Source organism: Danio rerio, chromosome 2 (genome assembly GCF_052040795.2).
Source record: "Danio rerio strain M-AB ecotype USA chromosome 2, GRCz13ab, whole genome shotgun sequence".
Classification (NCBI taxonomy): Eukaryota; Metazoa; Chordata; class Actinopteri; order Cypriniformes; family Danionidae; genus Danio; species Danio rerio.
In genome coordinates, this window is record NC_141022.1 from 52,998,419 (window position 1) to 53,020,000 (window position 21,582).

The window sequence follows — 21,582 nt, forward strand, 5'->3', positions numbered from 1 at the left end:
AATACCCTCTTAGCTTATTGTGAAACAAATACAGAACTTTATCAAACATACCTTCATTATTATCACCACATATGACCAAGAAGGTGTGCTTGGTCATTTCACCAACTCTGGAAATACACCATCCGTCTCTAATCAGCCACCGTCACAGGGTCTTGTGTTATTGTATAGAGAACTGTGGCTGTTAAAAAACAACAACACATTAGTATCAAACACATATGCATAACCTTCAGATAAAAGAGATAAACATCACAAAGTATGCCTCCTGACTACAGAAATAGCCTAACTTACTAACGTCAGACATCCCGAGTTGGGAAAAGTCATTTTCGGGGGATACAGAGTTGATTTGCGGGAGGTAACGTTAGCGGGAGAGATGGGTACCTGAAGAGCAATGAGATGAGTTGCGCGCGACGTACCTGAAGAGCGGTGGGGGTGACTTGCGCGCGACGTACCTGAAGAGCTGGGAGGGATGCGGTAGAGAGGGGTGTGCAAAGTGTTTAATGACCATGCGGGAGACGCGCGATTTCCAGGAGATTATCATTCATTTGCGGGCATCTACTTGGGCATCTGGGAGTCTCTGTGCATTTGCGGGATAACGTTAACGTTAGTGCCGCAACTTCCGTGAGACTTCTGTAACGTCAAATGTCTGATAAAGTGCAAACGCGGTCATTTAAAGACATTAATGTTAACATTCCGACTTTAATGGTTGTCAACACTTAATATAATTCAAGCGTAACTGTTACGTTATCACGCGAGTCTATGGACTAGCGTTATATGGACGGCCACGAATCAACCAGTTTAAAAGGGCTGCGGTGTTTAAAATAACCAAATTAACGTACACGAATAACAAACAATCATATGTTTCAGTCAGGAAGCCTTTTATAAGTAAGCATGTTCATTTACTCACCAGATATGTTTTAGAAACTCCAGAGCTCATGGAAACCGTCCTGTGTTGCCGTTAGCATCCAGGCAGAGTAGGCTAGGCTGCTCCGGGGATTCCCTCGCTAGTTTGCTTCGAATTAAAGGAGAAGTGTCGATTTTATTTTACAGATGGGTAACAACGCACAAAATAGCATTAAGCGTGACAGAAATGTGTTGAACATGTACATTTGATGTTTTTATGCACTATGTATGCGTGAGCATATATAAAAACATTCTTGAAAAGAAGTCAATAGTAATGCGGTCAGTTAACCGAGCTAACGTTAACGTTAGATACACAAACGACCATGAATGAACCGCAGAAGTTTAAAATTGTCACTCCATTCTAAAGTTATTAACTTAACAATATGTTTACAACTGTATTTCCTTAAAGAAAGTCAGTAAAATACCAACATTTAGGTAGTTTGACTCACCAGTTGCTGTTCTAAACCTCAGATGGAAAATGGCGTCTGGAAAATTCTTCAGTGACTGGGGCTGCATGAATTCCCGGATGTTGGAAATAACACCACCAAGTGTTGAAAAGATAACTCCTTGATTTCGCACTGAATAAAATCAATTTTAACTCTTATTATATTCATTTATCAAAATCTAACTCTTTAACGTCAACACTTTACTCTGAAATGCTTCAACACCGAGAATTTAACTCTGATGAATTTGCTGTGTACTGTTTGACTCCGGATGACAATAAAGCATTGCTTATTTCACTTTTATCTTATTCATTTATGCTTGCAGTTTGTTAGATTCACTCTGCTACAAACTGATCCAAATCAGTCTAAACTAATGTTTTCATTCCAAACAGAGGAACAAAAATAACTCATGTTCTGAAATTGTATTCGTATCTCAATGTCAGATTTTGTCCAATATCATGCAGCCCTAATGTCAATAGCTAGATTCCAACATTCCTCTAAACATCGTCTTTTGCGTGTAACAGAAAACGGTCATTTTTTAATTTATTTAAATATTTTAATGCCATTCAATGCAGCTCGCATCCCTTTCGTTCTGATAACAAGTCCTCTTTTCTATTGAGTCAACACTAGAATGATGGTAATCGCTGCACATCAAAGAAACACGCACACACTAATGCATGCATAAATAAAGCTATTAGGTAACCGGGTGTTGTTTTAGAGCACGCTTAATCACCTCTCCTGCTGTTTGGTTTGACATCAGTGCGATCTTTGAAGTGAGCTTGGCATTTCGTGACCTTGCTTTCAATATGGCAAGTACAGTAGAGACATTTGGCATGGGTTGACTTACTGACACACTGACCATTTCACACACTCCATCTTATCAGAAAACTACAGTGTAATTCCTGCGTGAAGCCGTCTGGAATTCTCTCCGCTCGGGTGAAACTCGGAGATGTGTTATGTAAAATAGGTGAGGTGTTAAATCATTGTTGTTTACTCTGGCCTACATTTGCCAACCATGTGACCACAAATATTCTTCTGCTCATCTTTGAGGAATTAAAAGGAGAGTTCTCTCTTATTACATAAAAACAACTCGTAACTTCCTCAATCTTTATTTGTTCTTAACATTTATGAGTGTCTCTCCTAGGTTTAACACGAAATAATATATTAGGGCTGCACTATATGTAGAACATTATGGAAAATTAATCACAATATGCAATGATCTTATCACTGAGAGGTGCGATAAATTAAATGTATTGTCACACTTTCTTTTAAGGAACTGTTCTTGCTATTAGCAAACCATTAACTAAGACTTTTAGCTCAGTAAACTATTCAATTGCTGCTTATTATTAGTTAGTAAGGTAGTAGTTTTATGTTGGGACAACATTGAAGGAATTAAGTTAACTTATTAGTTTTTAAATCACAATTTGAAGTGGATTGTACATAAAACAATTAAGTTGTCCCCTAAAAAAACCTTGAGAATTGTGTTGTTTCAGCTTATTTTAAATAAGTAGTTTAAACAAACTGCAATAGTTTATTTTGGGTGTATCTAGTAGGATTAGTGATGTAGTATGAGGTTGTGCTTTAGTACACTAGTACTAATAAACAGCGTAACTATCTAAATAATAGGCAGGTAATAAGCCAGTAGTTAATAGTGGGAATTGGTATTCAAATATCCTTAATATTTTATACACCCCCTTTCTAGTAAGTGGTGTTATGCTATCGTATACTGGATTTTTATATTAAATACTAATAAAAATAGCATTTTTCTAGAGAATTTTAGCAGGAAATAGTCAACATAGGCTCATTCTGAAAACTTAGCCTTATATACATTTCTGGAGATAGCGAATAATGTAGCCAGAAGTACATTTGTCTGCATTTCATCTTTAAAACTATCACTACAAGGCGGTATTTTACTGTTCCTTTTCGTGCTTACCAGCTGACCGAACTTTGTATGCAACCGGCTTTACCAGTTTGAGCAGTAGCTTACCATGTACATTGGCAGACTTGAGATGCAGAGAAGAGTTGACCATGACGAAAGGGTTCGAGTCCAGAGAACCATGATTCCAGAAAGTGGGTAGGAGAAAAACGAAAGCCAAAAAATAAAATAAACAAGGAAATAACAGGGTGAGAATGTGGTAAAATCTGGAAACGTGGTAAAAAACAGGCAAGGACTTTTCTTTTACTGAATTGCTTTTTAAAACTGTCATTTGGGTTTTGGGAGGAGGTGGATAGAGTCAATCTGTTCTTCTGAAAACACTATTGGTTGGGTTTAGGAAAGGAGGAGGGTGGGTTAGTCAGTCTGTCAGTCAGTTGACAGCAGCCTCTGGTGGATTTACGTGAGAACAGCAGATATGAACGGCGAGCGAAATTTGAGATATCAAATAGTGTCTGAAACAAAAACTGCTAAAAAAAAAAAAAATGAATCTCCTGGGACGTATTTGGGGCTCTCAAGAAAAATATATAGCGTTACATTTTCAGAATGAGCCTGGGTTGGAAATAGTTATCACATTACCTGATGAAAATATTTCTAATATTTCTGTCTTCTATATAGCTTTGTTTATGTATCTGTCTATGTATTCTTTATTCTAGCAATTAGCAATTTTTTCCATGTTTTTGTTTTTTCATTTATTTTTTCTTTTCAATTGAATTATGAGACCTCACCCTTCAACAACTTTTTATGTTGAAAAGTTAGAAAAAAAAAGGGATTTTAATCGACATCTTTCAAAGTAATATTATTGTCTGAGATGGTGTTTAAAATGTTAGTAGTTAGTTTAATATTTCTAATACAATATTTTCTTTTAAACTACTAAAATACAACTTGTCAAACTGCAGAGTTGAATTTTCAACATCAAAAGTCAACACCAGAGATCAAAGACCCATTATGCAATTAATAACCATAAAAAAAGAACATGAATTATGAACTGTGGACCCTGTTATTTAATAGATTTTTTTTTTTACAGTTTATAATACATGGTAATGTGGGCGTAAACTGGTAGCCATTGTCTTCCATAGTTTTTTATATGGATGTCAGTGGAGACACTTTTCCAACAATCTTTAAAATGTCTTATTTTGTGTTCAACAAAACAAACTTATAAAAATGTGTAACCACTTGCAGGTTAGTAAATCATAGGTATACTTTGATTATTTTTATTTTTTTTGTAAACTATCCCTTAACACTTGGCTACACTTACAGTAGTTACACCCAATCATCAAAATAAAAAAAACATGCTTGCTATGCTTGGCTAAATGTTTTTGGTTGTTTTTTTTTTCAAACTTGTGTATTATGATTCCAAAACATTTAATGTGGCATTTCTACCTCTTGCATTATCCTGAATGCTTACGGCAAAAAAAAAAAAAAAAAGCGTTACGCTCCACTGCTTAATCTAATCTGCTGTCTCGTGTTATGTCACCGAAATCGACTTAACACAATGTTCTCTACTCAAAGGTGATTGCATTATGGGACTGTACGCAAACACAGATAACAGAGGCCACCGCTCACTGTAGGTTTGAACTGTATTCCTGAGTCGCTTTGCTCGCATGTAATTCCCTTCTTTATCTGCCTTTACGGGTTTGCATAGTCATGCCACAGATGGCGTTTATAGCATAAAGCACTGTGGAAAAGCGAAGTATAATGATCCCTAGTATGTCAGCTAATATGAAACGGATGAGTACATTCGTTTTTTTTTTAAAGGAGATACTTCTGTAAGTGTAAAGGTTCACACAGGATGTGCTCTTGCATTTGAAAATCACAGCCAAGTGCAACTGAAAACAGAGTAAACACTTTGAAATGGTAAACTATTTTGCACAGCATTTTAAAAGGACAAGATATTGAGTAACTTTAACATATGCATGTTAAAAATAGACACGTTTTTTCACGGATGCATGAAAAATGTGTTATTATATGCATGAAAATTATGTATTATAAGGGGCTATTCAGGGAAATTCTTTCATGCATCTGTATTTTGTTTCTCTTTTGCTTATTTGCACGACAGTACTTTTTATAAATAGTTGCAATATTTTTTATGTTTCACAAGTATAATAACCTTTAGTTAAAATATTTACAGTATATTTTTTTAATATGCATTTTAGAAATATTTAGATGGTTATTAGATGATACATAATGTGCATTTACTATTGAGTATGCATTTAAAAATGATAGACATTTACATGATAATATGCTGGTTTTAGCATTTAAATATTTATGTAAGTCTTTACATTTTGTACATTCATCTATAATATTTATGTTTTTATATGCAATCATATAAATATATACACAAGTTGTCAATATTATTTGTATTACCGGTATTAGGATCAGTATTTTAAGAATTAATTAAATATGTATGCATGAGAAATTGTACCGTTAGTAATTTTAATAATGATTAATTTTATTGAATTACTTTTATTTTCATAGTTTAATTACTCTACCTGAATACTATTAGGCTTGGAAAATGGTAAAACCCTGTTTGTTTCAATTGTAACTTTTCTTTACTGTATTTATTTAGGCTTTTAATAAGTTTATTATATTACTCACCTATAGAATCATCCCAATCAATGTAAAATGATCAATTCTTTCCAAATTTCAATGTTAGATTTTTCCTGAATCATGCAGCACTTATATATACACATAAAATAATTTAATAATGATAAAGTAAACATCACAACATTTTATGTAATGAACAGAGTGTCACCTAGCCAAGAATTCATCTTATCTGTCCAAACCCTCATGTATTTCAGTCAAGATCAATTCCACCTTAACAAAGCAAAGGGAAAGGCCTATTCAAATAAGATATGCTGTGGCCCAACCCACAGCCTCCTCCCTTTTTCTCTGAGAAAGTATGTCAGTAGGACAGCGAGTCCACATGGGCTCACTGCCAAGTCTATTTGAGTGACGCTCAGAGCCAGCCAATCACAGCCGCATCTGCCTGAGGATCGACCAATCGGCTGGCAGTGCTGTCAGGGAGGTGGAACATCTGCATTATTAGACTGAGCAGCCCTGAATGGCGTGTTTGTGGAATGTTTGCAGACGGAGGTTATATAACTCTACACAGAGAGCGGGACGGGAGGGGCAGCGAGGCATTACAGATTTTTCCATTGCATGCCACTGTGGATCTTGGTCATTGCTTTCAGCTGACAGAGCTAGAACGACAAAATGGTGGATGGGCTTTTTTTATCCTAACAAGTATTTTGTTGCAAGTGTTTTCTGTAGCAGTAAAAAAATATGCGTAATTTTTTTTTATTATTGTATAATGTAGCTATTGCATAATAACTGTAGCACAAAACATGTTTATTTATTCACTTATTCATTAATTCTGCTTTTCATTGTTTACTTTTGTATTTATTTAGTCATTTTATTATTATTATTATTATTAAATAATTAATTCTAGATGTCATTTTTCATATATTCCATGCAGCTTTTCGTTTGTAAAAACAATAAATTAGGTCTGTCATGATAAAGAATTTTTGTTGTACGATATATTATCACAGAAAATGTTGCGATAAACAATTTTATTGCATGCCACTCATTATATAATTATAACAAAACAGCATAGTAATGTAAATAGCCACAAACACTTTCAAGGGACAAAGACTTTTCAGGTTCTTTAAGGTAATTTAGATTCTGTAATTTGATGTTAAAAATGTATTAAATGTAAACACCCATTCAATAAAAAACAGTTTTAGGTAAGTTACTTTCAAAAAGTAATAGATTACTAATTACTGATTACCACTGGAAAACTGTAATCTGATTACATTACAACTTACTTCTTGTAAAAAGTAATCAGATAACTTCTGAAGTTACTTTTAAAACATATAAAATATACCTATAAACATACAAAATAAACTTCAGTTCTTTATGTATTTAAATTTCACTGAAAAACATCACATCTGATTAATCACAGCAGCTTGATATATTCAAAAGACTAAAAGAGTTAAAACTTAAAATTCCCTATTTGCTTTTTTTTAACACAAGAAAAAAACATTAAGAAGAAAACTGGATATCTGTAACCATTGACATCCATAGTATGAAAAAGCACTTCAGTGTTTGTGTTCTGTGTTTCTCTGAGGTAATTAGTCTGCCGAAATGTGTTAATTCCAAAGTATGAAGCTGATTGGTCAGTTCTTGTCACGTGACTCACCGTTTTCAACTGGGTGTGCCAAGGAAATGCGGTATGCGCTTCCAAAATACTCATGCATATGTGAACGGCCCCATAGGCAGCTTCTCTACACATTCAGAAGAAACCCTCGCTCTCGATCCTGCACTAAAAAAAATTCTTTTATCCTGTTTAAGCTGAGTTGGGACACCGTGTTTTTGGGCGCCGGTGTCCTCCGGTGATGAGTATCGTCGCAGAATGCTTTCTATTCAAGTGCTTTAAGAAGTTGTTAGTCAAGTTCAAAGCAGTCAAAAGTTGTTTAAAGAAAATATTTTTTTCTTTCAAAAACTATATTTGTCCTCTAAATAATGAACTTAAATTGATATTAATAACTGTAATCAAATTACACAAGTTTAAAATGTAATTCGTTACATTACTGCGTTACTCAAAAATGTAATTAAAATACAGTAACACATTACTGTGAAACACACTCAACACTCAACTCTGATAATAGCAGTTTATTTAAAATTACAAAATAAATACCATTATGAATCTAAATAACAACATTTAATGAACAAAACAAATTAAGGAATTATTAAGTGAATTAAAAAATGTGTTTTGATTTTTTTTTTTTACACTTCACCTGTCACAATAATCAATATATCGACTTATCAGGGAACACTTGGACATGACCTTCAATAATGTTTACTGTTCACAAAATTCACAAATATCGTTAAAGCCATTTTACAATTACATTTACATTCTACCTCACTAAAGACAAGGTTTATAATTGGACATTTAATTCTGTATATATAATAGGATACTTTAACATCAACCTTTTTAACATACCTTTATTTATTTATGAGTTATGTACTTTTATTTCTGTTTAGTTAAATTAATAATGTTGCTTAAGTATATCAATAGAAACAACATATATATTGTATTAAAGTGCACAAAACATGCAAACAAGGCTGTGGAGAGCTATATTTTATTACTGTACTCATTTATTTATTTGATTTTATTTTTGTCAGTGATGAAACACTTGTTTACATGCAAGGCATCCAGTTTCTAAAAGTCAGATCATATGAGTTCCATTATAAAAGCCGAGACATAATACACCCTTCGGTCTGAAAATCAATCCTCTGGCTATTTCTGTCCTTCATGCCGTGCAAGAGTCAATGTCATCTCTCTATCTGACTGCTGTTCGCAGTGGCTCACAGTCATTGTGGTCTAGGCCAAAAATTCATATGTCTGCATTTTTGCATTTTTGATGCTCCCTTTAATCCTTTAAATGATGTTGTTTTCATTTCAGCCCAAATCGAGGTCATACCGTGTAAGATCTGTGGAGACAAATCCTCCGGGATTCACTATGGTGTAATTACGTGTGAAGGGTGCAAGGTAATAATGACTATTATTTTTTCAATCTTTTACACAAACTATGTATTAACCTTAAATGTGCATTGACTTATCAATCTAGTTAAACCCACAGAAGCAAAAATATCCAAAAATATCTTTCAATATTCAATTAATCAATGTACTGATAATTAACAAGCATAATATTATCATGGGAATTTCAAAATATGATGAATATTTTTTCTCTGCTTTTTGTTCCTCGCAGCACCAAATAGTGCTGAAAATACTTAGTAATCTATTTATTTTAAATATATTTTAACACTTATAATACATACTATAAAGCTCCTTTTGTTAAAATTAGTTAGTTTACCAAGACTGATGATGAAAATGACTATTAAAATGTTTATTAATCCTAACATTGCTGCTGTTAATTTTTTTAAAACTAACTGAAAGTCAAAAGATGATTTATTTAGTGGAGTTAATAAATAATAGTGATGTTTTTGTTATTATTCCTGTTACCTAACACTCTTATGTCAGTATAATGATGATACTGTATATCATGATTAATGCTTCAGCTATTATAGGAACAATAAAATGTGATACCATCAAATGCATGCTTGTGCTCTGCCCTCCTTTTCTTTTATCCCGATGTGTTTGTCTTCTTGTTTTCTGTGTTAGTTTATACTACTTAGTCATTTGATGCTAGGGCACACCTATAAAAGCCTCACCTGATATTAGCCATCCTGCACACTGACGTAATGATGTGTTTTTTCGTTCCAGGGTTTTTTCCGACGCAGCCAGCAGAATAATGCCATGTACTCGTGTTCACGGCAGAGGAACTGCCTGATTGACCGAACCAACCGCAACCGCTGCCAACACTGCCGTCTGCAGAAGTGCCTGGCGCTCGGCATGAGCCGCGATGGTGAGTCTGAATGTTAAACTAGCCCACTGGCTGACTCAAAACTGAGTTTTAAGACTCAAATGTTTACCCAAATGTGTACCCTCAGTATTGAAAGAGTTACAGATGTTTCGCCAATCAAAATAGTTCCTAACAAAGCCTGATTAGAACAGTCGTGGGTCCCAGAGCAACACCGCTGTGTTTCATTTCTGAAGGATTCTCTATTTTACCCTTCAGAGCCAAAAAACAATGATCCATTCATGAAGACAGTTTCCAAATGAATCAGCAGTTTTGAATGAATGTTTTGAATATAAGATGCTGCCACCTGCTGGTGATTTCAGTTTCTTATTTATCTATGACAGGTGAAAGTATTAGCACAAAAACACACTCGACAAAATATTAATTATCATTTTAAAAAAATAATAAATCCCCCAAAACAGCCCTGTTCATACTTTTTGTACGCTTTGTTTGGTTTTATTTTGTTATGATTTGAAACTGATTGGATGACCTTGATCTTGATTCAAGAACTTGAACTTGAACTCATTCTATCTAAATGCTTGCGTTATATTTAGAACCATTTGAGGCAGGCTATTCAAAGTGGTGTACATGGTATCATAATAAATATTATTTATGGATGGTCCTAAATAGCGTGACAGATGGCAGATATAAGGTTTCATCTTGGATCATCTACTGTATTGGAACTAGAGATGTAAATTTACAGGTTGCATTTTTGTATTATATATATTTTTTTATTTTTTTATTTTTTTGTATTTTTGTATTTCTCAGTCAATATAGGTAAAATATCTTGGTGCATTTGAAGAAAACAGATTTATTAAACAGAAATATTTATTAAAATAATATTTTAGTCACAGAACATCTTTAGAAATGGAAAGATAATTCATTTAAATTCATGCTAAATATTACAAACTACATTTTAACAAAATTGTATTTTTTTGTTTATTTTGATTTTTGCTATTTATGAAAATAAATAGATTTAGATTTAATATTCTTCCCTAACCCAAGTTATTTTTTAGATTAACTCCAGATTGACTTCAGTACTGACTAAACTAGAGCACAAAAATAATTTTGTAAAGCATCCTATAGAAAATCTTAAGTTAAATAAGAGGTTTGTGGGGGGTGTACTCATATGCTGAGCACTGTATATATAAAGTTTAAGGAATGGGTTTAAGTCAGGACCAACTGAAATTATGCATGGACCAGTTAGTTTGAAACAGTAAAAATGTCAGACTAAATAATTAAAACAAATTGCTGCCTGCTGTCTTCATTAGTTTTATAGATTTCTATAAAAATTGAAAAGCCATCTTTGGAGATCTTCCTTTTCTTTGGATATAAGGTAAAACCACTACACTGTTCAGGACTATAGCATGCTTGGATGTTGGTTTATAAGCAATTTGTTTTTCAGATGTTTCCTGAATCGTGTTCTGACAAGTTTTTGATATGGAGGCTCCTTTTCTGCTGGAGATACTGTTGCCATAAATATTTAAAAATAAAATAGTTAGGAGTGGTATAAATATTACTTTTATTATTTTAGGGTTTCCTCCGGGTGCTCTGGTTTCCCCCACAGTTCATAAACATGCGGCATAGGTGAATTGAATACGCTAAATTGGCCGTAGTGTATGAGTGTGGGTGTTTTCCACTGTTGGGTTGTGGCAGGAAGAGCATGTGCTGGATAAGTTGGCGGCATATTCCCCTGTGGTGACCCCTGATTAATAAAGGGACTAAGCCAAAAAGAAAATGAATGAATTAATTATATTATATATTATAACTATAAAAATTAGCAGGTTGAAAACCTTGACTTTTCCAAAACTGTTATAAACCTTGAAACCAGTTATCATCCAATTCCTACATACAGTATATATTAGAAGTATTATTAAATATTAAAAATATATTAAACAATATATATTAAAAATTGTGCATATAACTAAAAATAATTAAATATGTTTCCATTTATATGCGTGAGATCAGTAAATTCTTTAATATGTGTAAAGAAAAGCTCACCAAATATTTGTTGGTTTCAAAAGTAATGTTGTAAAGTATTATTTTATTTAATAGGATTTAAAATACAATGTGTTATCATAGCTCAAAATGCATTTGTTTCTGACTCAAACCCAAAACTTTATCATTTTCATTATTTTTTGTGAGCAATTTTCATCTTTCTTTAATGCTTTGAACAATGAAATAACTTTTTTTATTACAAATATTTTGTACAATTTCTCTTTTGTTATCTCTTCTGTTGAAATTTTTGCAACCTTGCTAAAAAAAAAAAACATCAGGCATAAATCTAAATGCCGTTTACACAACATCTAACACCTACATCTCTGCCTTGTTATTTTCTCTCTAAAGCGGTGAAGTTTGGCCGGATGTCGAAGAAGCAGCGAGACAGTCTGTACGCAGAGGTCCAGCGGCACCAGCAGCTCTCCCAGGACTGCCTGGCAGGTCTGACGGGCCGTGATGAAGCCGAAGACGGAGCCCACAGCCGGCCGTACAGCAGCGGAGGCTCCAGCTCCACCCTCAGCGACCTAGATGACATCGCCACGCTGCCCGACGGCCTGCTGTTCGACCTGCCGCTCACGCCAGAGGAGGCAGGCGAGTACTGCGCTCTGGAGATGCTGAGCAGCGGGACAGGCTCTGGAAGTTCTGGAAGTGGAAGCTCTTCATCCAGCCAGAGCTCGCCTGAACCCAGCGCTGTGGATCTGGCGGACGCAGTGAGGGTTAAGCACGAATACATCATGCCTGACAACAGCCGTCTCACACACTCTCTGCTGGGCTCCATACCAGACAACTGCTCTCTGCATGATATAGGTGAGATTCACATCTGCCGGTTTTGATCTTTAGTGAGTTTAAGCTTTGGAGTTGATTAAGAGTCTATTATTTTAATATTAATATTATTTAATACACCTATTATATTTTCATTTGTGTTAAGATTAGATATTATACTAAAGAAAAATGTGCTTAATGCGTTTTGTCCAGAACGGATCACTCAGAATGTGGTGAAGTCTCACCTGGAGACATGTCAGTACAGCACAGAAGAGCTGAAGAAACACACGTGGAGCCTCTACACACCTGAAGAAACACGCAGCTTCCAACTTAAGGTAAACCAGCATCACTCTACAGCACAAAGGCTGTAAATTCCTGGATGAACCTGAATTGTTTAGCGGTTGTTATCTGAGAATAGCATTCATGGGAATGCAACAAATCAGAATCAAGTTTTCCAGACACCCTTGTAATAAAATACTGTTAACATACAATATACACATTCTCTGCCAACTCATGCTGTAATTGCTCAACTGGGATTGTGCTAGCTGATTTGAGTCTGGCTGCTACTGTATGTACTGAAAGTGTGTGTGTGTTTTCAGTCTGCAGAGTGGATGTGGCAGCAGTGCGCTCTGCAAATCACAAACGCAATCCAGTACGTGGTGGAGTTCGCCAAACGCATCTCTGGGTTCATGGAGCTCTGCCAGAATGACCAGATCATCCTGCTCAAAGCAGGTCAGTTCTGCTTTCCTCTCACAGGGATTACAGTTTACTAATGCCAGATTATACAACAGATTTATCACTCGCATCACTGCCATGATGTGGCCTACAGTGCCCTTTTTAATCGCTTTATTAGTTTAATCACATTTAGCTGTGTTACGATAACACTGTTAGATCATTCAGAACACTTTCAGCTTCTTCAACACTATATTTCAGCATGGTATTTCTAGAATAAAGTTGTAATGCAGGTAAAGTTGTAATTCTTACATTAATTCTTCTGGGTGTTTGTTGTGGAGGATGCATTGTGAGTCAAAGACTATTTTCAGAATTCAGAAAAAAAAGAAATAAAAAGGTAATTCAAGTAATTCAGGCTTGTTATATATATATATATATATATATATATATATATATATATATATATATATATATATATATATATATATATATATATATATATATATATATATAACAAGCTATATATATATATATATATATATATATATATATATGTAAGCTTAATACATGTCTGCATACATCTATAAAAGGCTGTGTTGCTTTTATTGTAGCATCAGAGGAACATACTGTAGGCTCATTTTGAAAACGTATATTTCTGGAGATCGCAAATCATGTAGCCAGAGGAACATATGGCTGCATTTCGTCTTTAAAGCGAATGCTACAGGGCGGTATGACACCATTCCTCTTTGCGCTTACCAGCAGGCTGCTTACCTCAGTATGGACGTCCTTTCCGCTTTTTACTAGTTTGTCTGGTGGCTTTGTCTGGTGGCTACATCGGAGGATTTGAGTTGCAGAGCAGAGTTGACTGTGACGACGAGGTTCGATTTCGGCAAAGAATGGTTTTAGAAAGCAGGTAAAACAAAAACAAAAGGCAAAAAGTAAAACAAACAAGTAAATAACAGGGTAAGAATGTGGTACAATCTGAAAACGTGTGAAGTGGGTGGTCACTGGTCAATCTGAGCTTTTGAAAACACTATCGGTTGGATTTAGGGAAGGAGGGGGTTAATCAGTCAGTCATTCAGTCAGTCAACAGTGGCCTCTAGTGGATTGACGAAAGATAAGCAGGTGCGAATGGAGTACATTTTCAGAATGAGCCCGGTTTGCATTAGAAAGTATTCTAATTAGAATTTTCTTTTATATTTATATTTATCTTAGTAAATGTTTTAATAATTTAGTAGCATGTTGTCATTTTTATTTTTGCTTGTTTTAGAAATACAACATTTTTATATAATTAAGTTTTTGTTTATTGTTTATTGTAATTGTGTGTGTGTGTGTGTGTGTGTGTGTGTGTGTGTGTGTGTGTGTGTGTGTGTGTGTGTGTGTGTGCGTGCGTGCGTGCGTGCGTGCGTGCGTGCGTGCGTGCGTGCGTGCGTGCGTGTGTGTGTGAGTGAGCATGTTGTTGTTTTTTTAATTAAAGTAACAAAACAATTCTCCTGACTATAATAACCTTAATTGAATGAACTGCAGACACAAAAGTCACAATTAAATTATAGTCTAAATATATATATATGCAATTTTTTTATGTATTATTCTTGAATTACTTTTTAGCTGTTTTCGATTGCAAAGTGTGTTTGGAAATGTCTTGTGATGTAATGCACTTCTCCATAGTTTTACTATTAACTTCTCAGTTAATTAAAATATACACAGACACAATACTATAACTTATTGCATATATAGAGTCGCTATTTTTAGCACATTTAATGACAGGTTAGACCGGATTCTGGGTGTTAGTAAATAAAACGCCGGTTCATGCTCAGAATACCGACATTCAAAAGTGGCACAACTGTATTGTAAATTTACAGAGTTTAAATCTATCAATTTTCAATCTTAAATCTGAAATTTGCACTAACGTTTGTCTCCTCTTGTGTTTATTTCTCCAACATTCTGTCTACACCTGATCTTTGTGCTTACCGTATATAAAAAAAAATTCATTAATGGAAACCCCTATTTTTATGTCATTTAAAAACAAAAAAAAACACTATAACATTTCATTTTGATGGTGTTTGTTATTCCCACATTTGGATCAAATTTTAATCTTTTTTTTCTGTGTATTTTTGCACGGTGGAGCATATTCCCGTTTTTCCTTCTCCTCTCCTGCACTCTTTTTTTATCTGTTCTCTCTCTATCCTTCTCTGTCTGTCTATATTTTTTGTTTCTATTTCTTTCTTCCTTTCCCTCCCATCACGTTTTTTTGCCGCTCTCTTTCTCTCTATTACTATTCCAGGATGCCTGGAAGTCCTGCTGATACGAATGTGTCGCGCCTACAACTCTTCCAACAACACTATGTTTTTTGATGGCAAGTTTGCCAGTCCTCAGCTCTTCAAAGCTCTCGGTGAGTGACTGGATTTGTGCAAAATATCCTACGGTTTTTTAGCACTATATACAGGGTGTTTATAGAAATAAGGCCCTAATTGGTTTTAAAATGTCTTAAAATATGTGTTTCAGAGTTATTAAGAAGATTTTGTTTCTGTTTTAAAGTTTTTATTAGTCAGTTTCAAGATTGTTTTCAGGGTTTTTTTTACTCTTTCTATATAAAAAAGATATGTTGTGTGCTTTTTTGTAAGATGTCTACTATAAAATTATTATACTTTACAATTAGTCTTATATTTTATCTGGTTTGTTATTTAAAAAAGTCTTAATAAAAAAATCTTAAATATAACTATTAGAAACCTGCAGTTACCCTTATATATTATATGTAATAATATGAACAGTTTAGTGGATTGAATACATATCGTTAAATTGCTCCCAAAAAAGATGAATAAACAATAGGCTATCAATACAATTAAATATTAGCACCTGACTATCCAAAATAATCCATTCTTAAGGGAGACACTGAAAAAAAAAAAACAGGTAAGTTGCATCAGTGTACCAGTCATTAGTTGAAATTAGTCACACTATATTATATCTAAATGAAAGAAACTTTATAATTATAAACATGCATTTTATTTCTTGTTACTTACAATTACAATTACTTAAATTACTACAATTACTTAAAATGTATAGTATTCAAAGCTGAAAAACAAATGCATGTTTAAAACACAAAGAAATGGTAAGGAAATGAAAGTGGCTTACATTTATGAACAGATTTTGTTTTAAAGATAAAGTCTGAATTAATTTATTTAAAGAGAAACTAAAATGTAAAAATGCCATCTATAATATTCATATGTCTCACAGTTTAAATGTGTGTGTTTATATGCGTTTATATATTTTCTATGCATGTTTTCATTTGCTTGGTGATTATTTAATTATGTAAAAAATTGTTTTGAATTCAAATGATGATATAATGATAATATTTATATTCTGTCAAATACACTACTGTTTATGCTGTATATGTGTATATCATTTTAAATCCAGTCAACATCAACACCAAACTTTAATATATTAACTTGTTCAGGCATTTAAAATTGTGTGGTAATGCTATTAAAATGCAAATTAACAACATGCAGAATTAAACATATATTTTATATATTTGTGGAAATTAAACTTAACAGAAAAGTTTTCTTTTATACTTACAATGCAAAAGGAACATGTTGTGCTTATTAAAATAAAATAAATTCTGAAATTATTCATACTCCTGGCAAATTCAGACTTTTTTTTTGTGGTTTTCTGAACAGAAATGACACAGGCTTCTCGCAAAAGATAATAAGACGATGTAAAAGAGTTATCATTGTGGGGGGAAATATTTCTCAGCTTTTATTTACATTTGAACTAAAACTTTAAGTTACAATTTTCCAGGTGTATCAGTCATTTCAGTCTATGTACAATGGTAAGTTATGATACAAAATTTTATATTATTAAAAATATGACGCTGACAATTGAGTCAAACCTAGTGGTTTGAAGGATAGTCTCAAAGTGTAAACATCTATGATGAATAAATTTAGGCTTTTCTGTGATTCTTAAATAGTGTTTATTATGTATATTAAATGCCTGACGAGATTGTTTTAGTCGATAAACTATTCAGTTGTTACACTTGTTACAGTTGTTACATAAAATATATATAAGTCTTTTTTTTTTTTTGGTCAGAATCATTAAACAGGATTTTCAGTGCTTGAAATATATTTGAGCGGTTTACTATGCATGAAGCAGTGCACTAGTACTCATTTTCAAACACATCCACTTTTACTTTATAATGTAAAACACCAGCAGCCTCTTAAGAGCAAAAGTGGAGGCGTCGCGAATCAATAAGGCACAAGAGCTAATGGGTTTTTAACCCAGTTATCGAATACAAGTGATGCTCTGGTGAGTAATAGCTCATCAAAGTTAAACAGAAGCAGTGCAGACAGCATAGCATATTGAATAAATACATTATTCTTGGAGTAAGTTTGTAGATTACAAAGCTATTTTATTTCTATAGCTGTTTTTTTAAAGTGTTTAAAATCAGGAAGAGCTAAAAAATGCATTGTTTTTGTAGAGCAAATATATACAGTATATATATATATAAAAAACCTGTTATAGATCTTTTTAAATAATCCATTTGTGCGTGTTTAAAGGGTAATTTTTACCCCAAATTATGTCATTATTTTCTCATCCTTTATAGTTTTTTTCCACTACAATGGATGTCAATGCAGTGGTTAGCACTCACTGCAAGAAGGTCTGGTTTGAGTCCTTTTTTGGGGGGTGAACTATTCCTTTAATACTTTTTAAGGTTTTATTTATCCCAGCATCCCAAAATCCAAACAATGACCCATGCATAGCTTACATTTTAATTTGCACCTAATATAGCTATTCATACAATATTGTGTATAATATTATAGATGTATGTACATTTATAAATTTGTATAATTTTATACGTTTATTTACTCCTCTTTCTTTTGTTATTTTCTTAATCATCTGTGGTTTTGTGGAAATTTCTATGACAAATACAAATTCCTCAACCGTAAACATGCACTGTAAAAAATGCAGGGCTCCACACAATTCATTCATGTTGTCCCAACACAAATCGATTAAGTTAACTTAAGACTTTCAACAAATTTATGTAGATTGAGCATAGGAAAATTAAGTTGTCCCGATGAAATCTTCAGCTCATTTTAATTAAGTAGTTTGAACAAATTATATATATATATATATTAAGTGTGCCTGGGAACAAATGCTCTTTCTGATCCTGATCCACGCAATTTTTTTTCCAAAATTGTTTTTTTCTTTTATGTGTCACAATAAGAAAAATAAATGTTTCCTACTCTTAAATCTGACTTTGAATGCAGATTTTAAGATAAAACTAGCAATGCAAACAATACAGATAGAGACACATACATGACGAATACAGTCATAGAAGCCTGTTGTACTTTAAGGAATAGATCACCCATAAATACAAATCTACACACTCTCCCCTCACTCTCAAGTGGTTGCAAATCATTAAGAGTTTCTTTCTTCTGTTGAACAAAAAGCAAGATAATCTGAGGGAAGCTGAAAACCTGTAACCATCGACTTCCATAGTAGGAAAAAGAAATAGTATGGAAATCAGTGGCTGCTGGTTTCTTAAATTGTTTCTAAAATTGAATGTAAAGGGCGAGTGAATGATGAACTATCTCTTTTAAATTTCTATTATTCTCCTCAATTACCTGAAGCTTTGCAACAAGAACATCTTATTTCCTTTCGGAACCCAATATATTTATGAAATCATTTCATGCTAAAGAAAATTGCTTCTGGGAAAATGGCAAGCCTTAACGGAAGTGTCATTTATTTCTCCATCTTCAGTGTAGTAAGTGGCTTGTGTATATGTTTGCAGGGTGTGATGACCTGGTAAACGCTGTGTTTGAATTGGCTAAAAGTCTGAGTCGTCTTCAGCTGAGCGAGGAGGAAATGGCGTTATACAGCGCTGCGGTTCTGCTGGCTCCAGGTGAGACTCTCGCATTCATGTCTGGTATCAGTTTAGACACTTATTTCCTCAGGGTTTAAAAACCTGGGTTTGTATGCTTACAAATACTGAAAACAAATGTGCTATGGTTAGGCATGGGTATAAGATTCTGACGACATGATAACCTTTTATAAAAATATCGCGGTTTCACAGTATTACGGTATTGTTATTGTCATTACTGCTCTACAATATGTTCGTCTTTTAAATGTCTGAGTAAAAAACAGCAACCTTTTCCCTATTGGATATTTTTTTAAGAAACACTTCAAATATTTTGAAACAGAAAACATGTCAGGCTAAGTAATTGAAATTAATTATTGACTAGTTTCATTAGTAAAAATATCAATATATTGTGAAATATTGCTGTTTTGTTGCGATATATATTGTGATATGAACATAATTTCACCTGATGATTTGAATAGCTCTATTTGGAAAGATTTCATTTATATAAATTGACTGGGATAATCAAGTCATTTTCTGTACAGTGCATCTGCATAACCTCCTAAACTCTGGGACCCGGCACCGGGTCCATGACGTTTACTTCTGAATTCTTTACATTTTTAAGGTCCGTACTTGCCCAATACTCCCATAAGTGGTTCCATTCTCTCATTAGTTGGAATAGAATAACTTTTGCACAGATTATGACATTTTTCTTTCCTACTATGATTACTGACACGTGCAGGAACCACCAACATTAATTACAACAATCTACACCACACACACTCTCTGAAATAAAGGTACGTGAGCTGTCACTGGGGTGGTACCTTTTCAAAGAGTACAAATTTGTACCTTAAAAGTCCATATTAACACCTCAAAGGAAAATATTAGTACTTAAAAAGTACAAAAGTGTTCCTCTTAAAATTTTGTAGGTACTAATATATATTTTTGAGGTACCAAAATGGACCATTTAAGTATAAATGTGTACCTTTTGAAAAGGTACCACCCCAGTGACAGCTCGCGTACCTTTATTTCTGAGAGTGCAAAACCTAAAAGGTACACTTTCAAATTTGAGTGAAAAAAAAAAAAGCACCTCTTTTTGGAGGAGTTTATTATAAAACAGACAACATATACTATTATTTTAATCACTTTCAACACTGTTTAATGAAAATTCAAAGGTTTTTTTTTTTTTAAATGAGACCAAACTTTTGCATTTACACCTCTTTATGTGGATTTTGAAGCTTTTGATTTTGGCTAGGCAAATCCAGGCGGAAACTCCATAATAGCACTTGACTTAAAGAGAATAAATTATAATAAATAATGAGCAACAATAAATAAATAAACAGTGCTTTTTGGTTTATTTATTTGGTTATCATTGTATAAACAATTATAAAAATAGCAATATTTAATACAGTTGAAGTCAGAATTATTAGCACCCCTGGTCGCTGTTTATTTTTTCCCTCAATTACTGTTTAACGGAGAGATTTATTTCGGCACATTTCTAAACATAATAGTTTTAATAACTCATTTCTAATAACTGATTCAGTTTATCTTTGCCATGATGACAGTAATTAATATTTTACTAGATATTTTCAAGATACTTCTATACAGCTTAAAGTAAAATTTAAAGGCTTAAGCCTAGTGTGAGTACGTCCTTAAAGGCTTAAATAGGTTAATTAGCAAAGATAGGTTAATTAGGCAAGTTATTGTATAATGATGGTTTGTTCTGTAGACAATCGAAAAAAAATAGCTCAAAGGGGCTAATAATATTATTTTTAAGATAGTGTTTAAAAATTAAAAACTACTTTTATTCTAGCCAAAATAAAACAAATAAGACTTTCTCCAGAAGAAAAAATATTATCTGACATACTGTGAAAATTTCATTGCTTTGTTAAACATCATTTAGGAAATATTTTTAAAAAAATCAAAGGGGGACTAATAATTCTGACTTCAACTGTATGCTGTATTGTTAAGCCCTAATTATTTTCAAAAACACATTTGTTTTTACAACTTAAAAAGCCATCTTTGGATATCTTTCTTTTCTTTGGATATAAAGTAAGCTACTGCACTGTTCAGCTCTATAGCATGCTGGCATGTTGGTTTATAAGTGATTTGAAATTACATAAAATATTTGTAAAAAAAAAAAAAACATTAAAAAACGTACATATACCGTAGAAAAGGTATAACAGAAAATATTTACGGTTTCAAAACCTTGAAAAAACGGTTATAGTCCCATGCCTAGCTATATTTAGATATTGTTGTGGGCATTAAATAAGATGTGTTGTCACAGTTTGCTCTTTGTGTCGTTCAGACCGGCCATGGTTGACCGAGTCTCAGCAGGTTCAGAAGCTCCAGGAGAAGGTTTACGTGGCGCTTCAGCACAGCCTGCACATGAATGGAGCCACCATTGAGAAACTGGACAAGGTGAGGAATCAGACACACAAACACATGACACTGAAGGAAATATTCAGCTGGATTTTAGTGGATCTTAAACAATAAACACTGCAGGGTTCCTCACAATTCATTCATGTTGTCCCAACACAAATTGATTAAGTTACAGTTTTTCTCAGTGGCTTTGGTGCATTTTTCACAACACTATTT

The 21,582-nt window shown here is 33.5% G+C and overlaps 2 protein-coding genes across 9 annotated transcripts in view; one reads left to right on the forward strand and one right to left on the reverse strand.

The window, feature by feature from the left end:
* Positions 1-21,582, reverse strand: part of cactin — a 465,667-nt gene that overhangs the window by 258,069 nt on the left and 186,016 nt on the right. The gene's annotated exons all lie outside the window — the stretch shown is intronic.
* The window catches only part of rorcb (RAR-related orphan receptor C b), a 36,403-nt gene that overhangs the window by 7,452 nt on the left and 7,369 nt on the right, over positions 1-21,582 (forward strand). For 5 of the 8 annotated variants that reach the window (XR_015477809.1, XR_015477812.1, XR_015477810.1 and 2 more), the window contains 8 exon segments: positions 8,745-8,830; positions 9,566-9,707; positions 12,048-12,506; positions 12,675-12,796; positions 13,061-13,193; positions 15,418-15,525; positions 18,919-19,029; positions 21,293-21,405. Coding sequence is in view for 1 of the 8 variants with exons in the window: in NM_001277094.3 (NP_001264023.2) it covers positions 8,745-8,830; positions 9,566-9,707; positions 12,048-12,506; positions 12,675-12,796; positions 13,061-13,193; positions 15,418-15,525; positions 18,919-19,029; positions 21,293-21,405 (1,274 nt within the window). In the remaining 7 variants the exon portion in view is untranslated. 8 annotated transcript variants of the gene reach the window in all.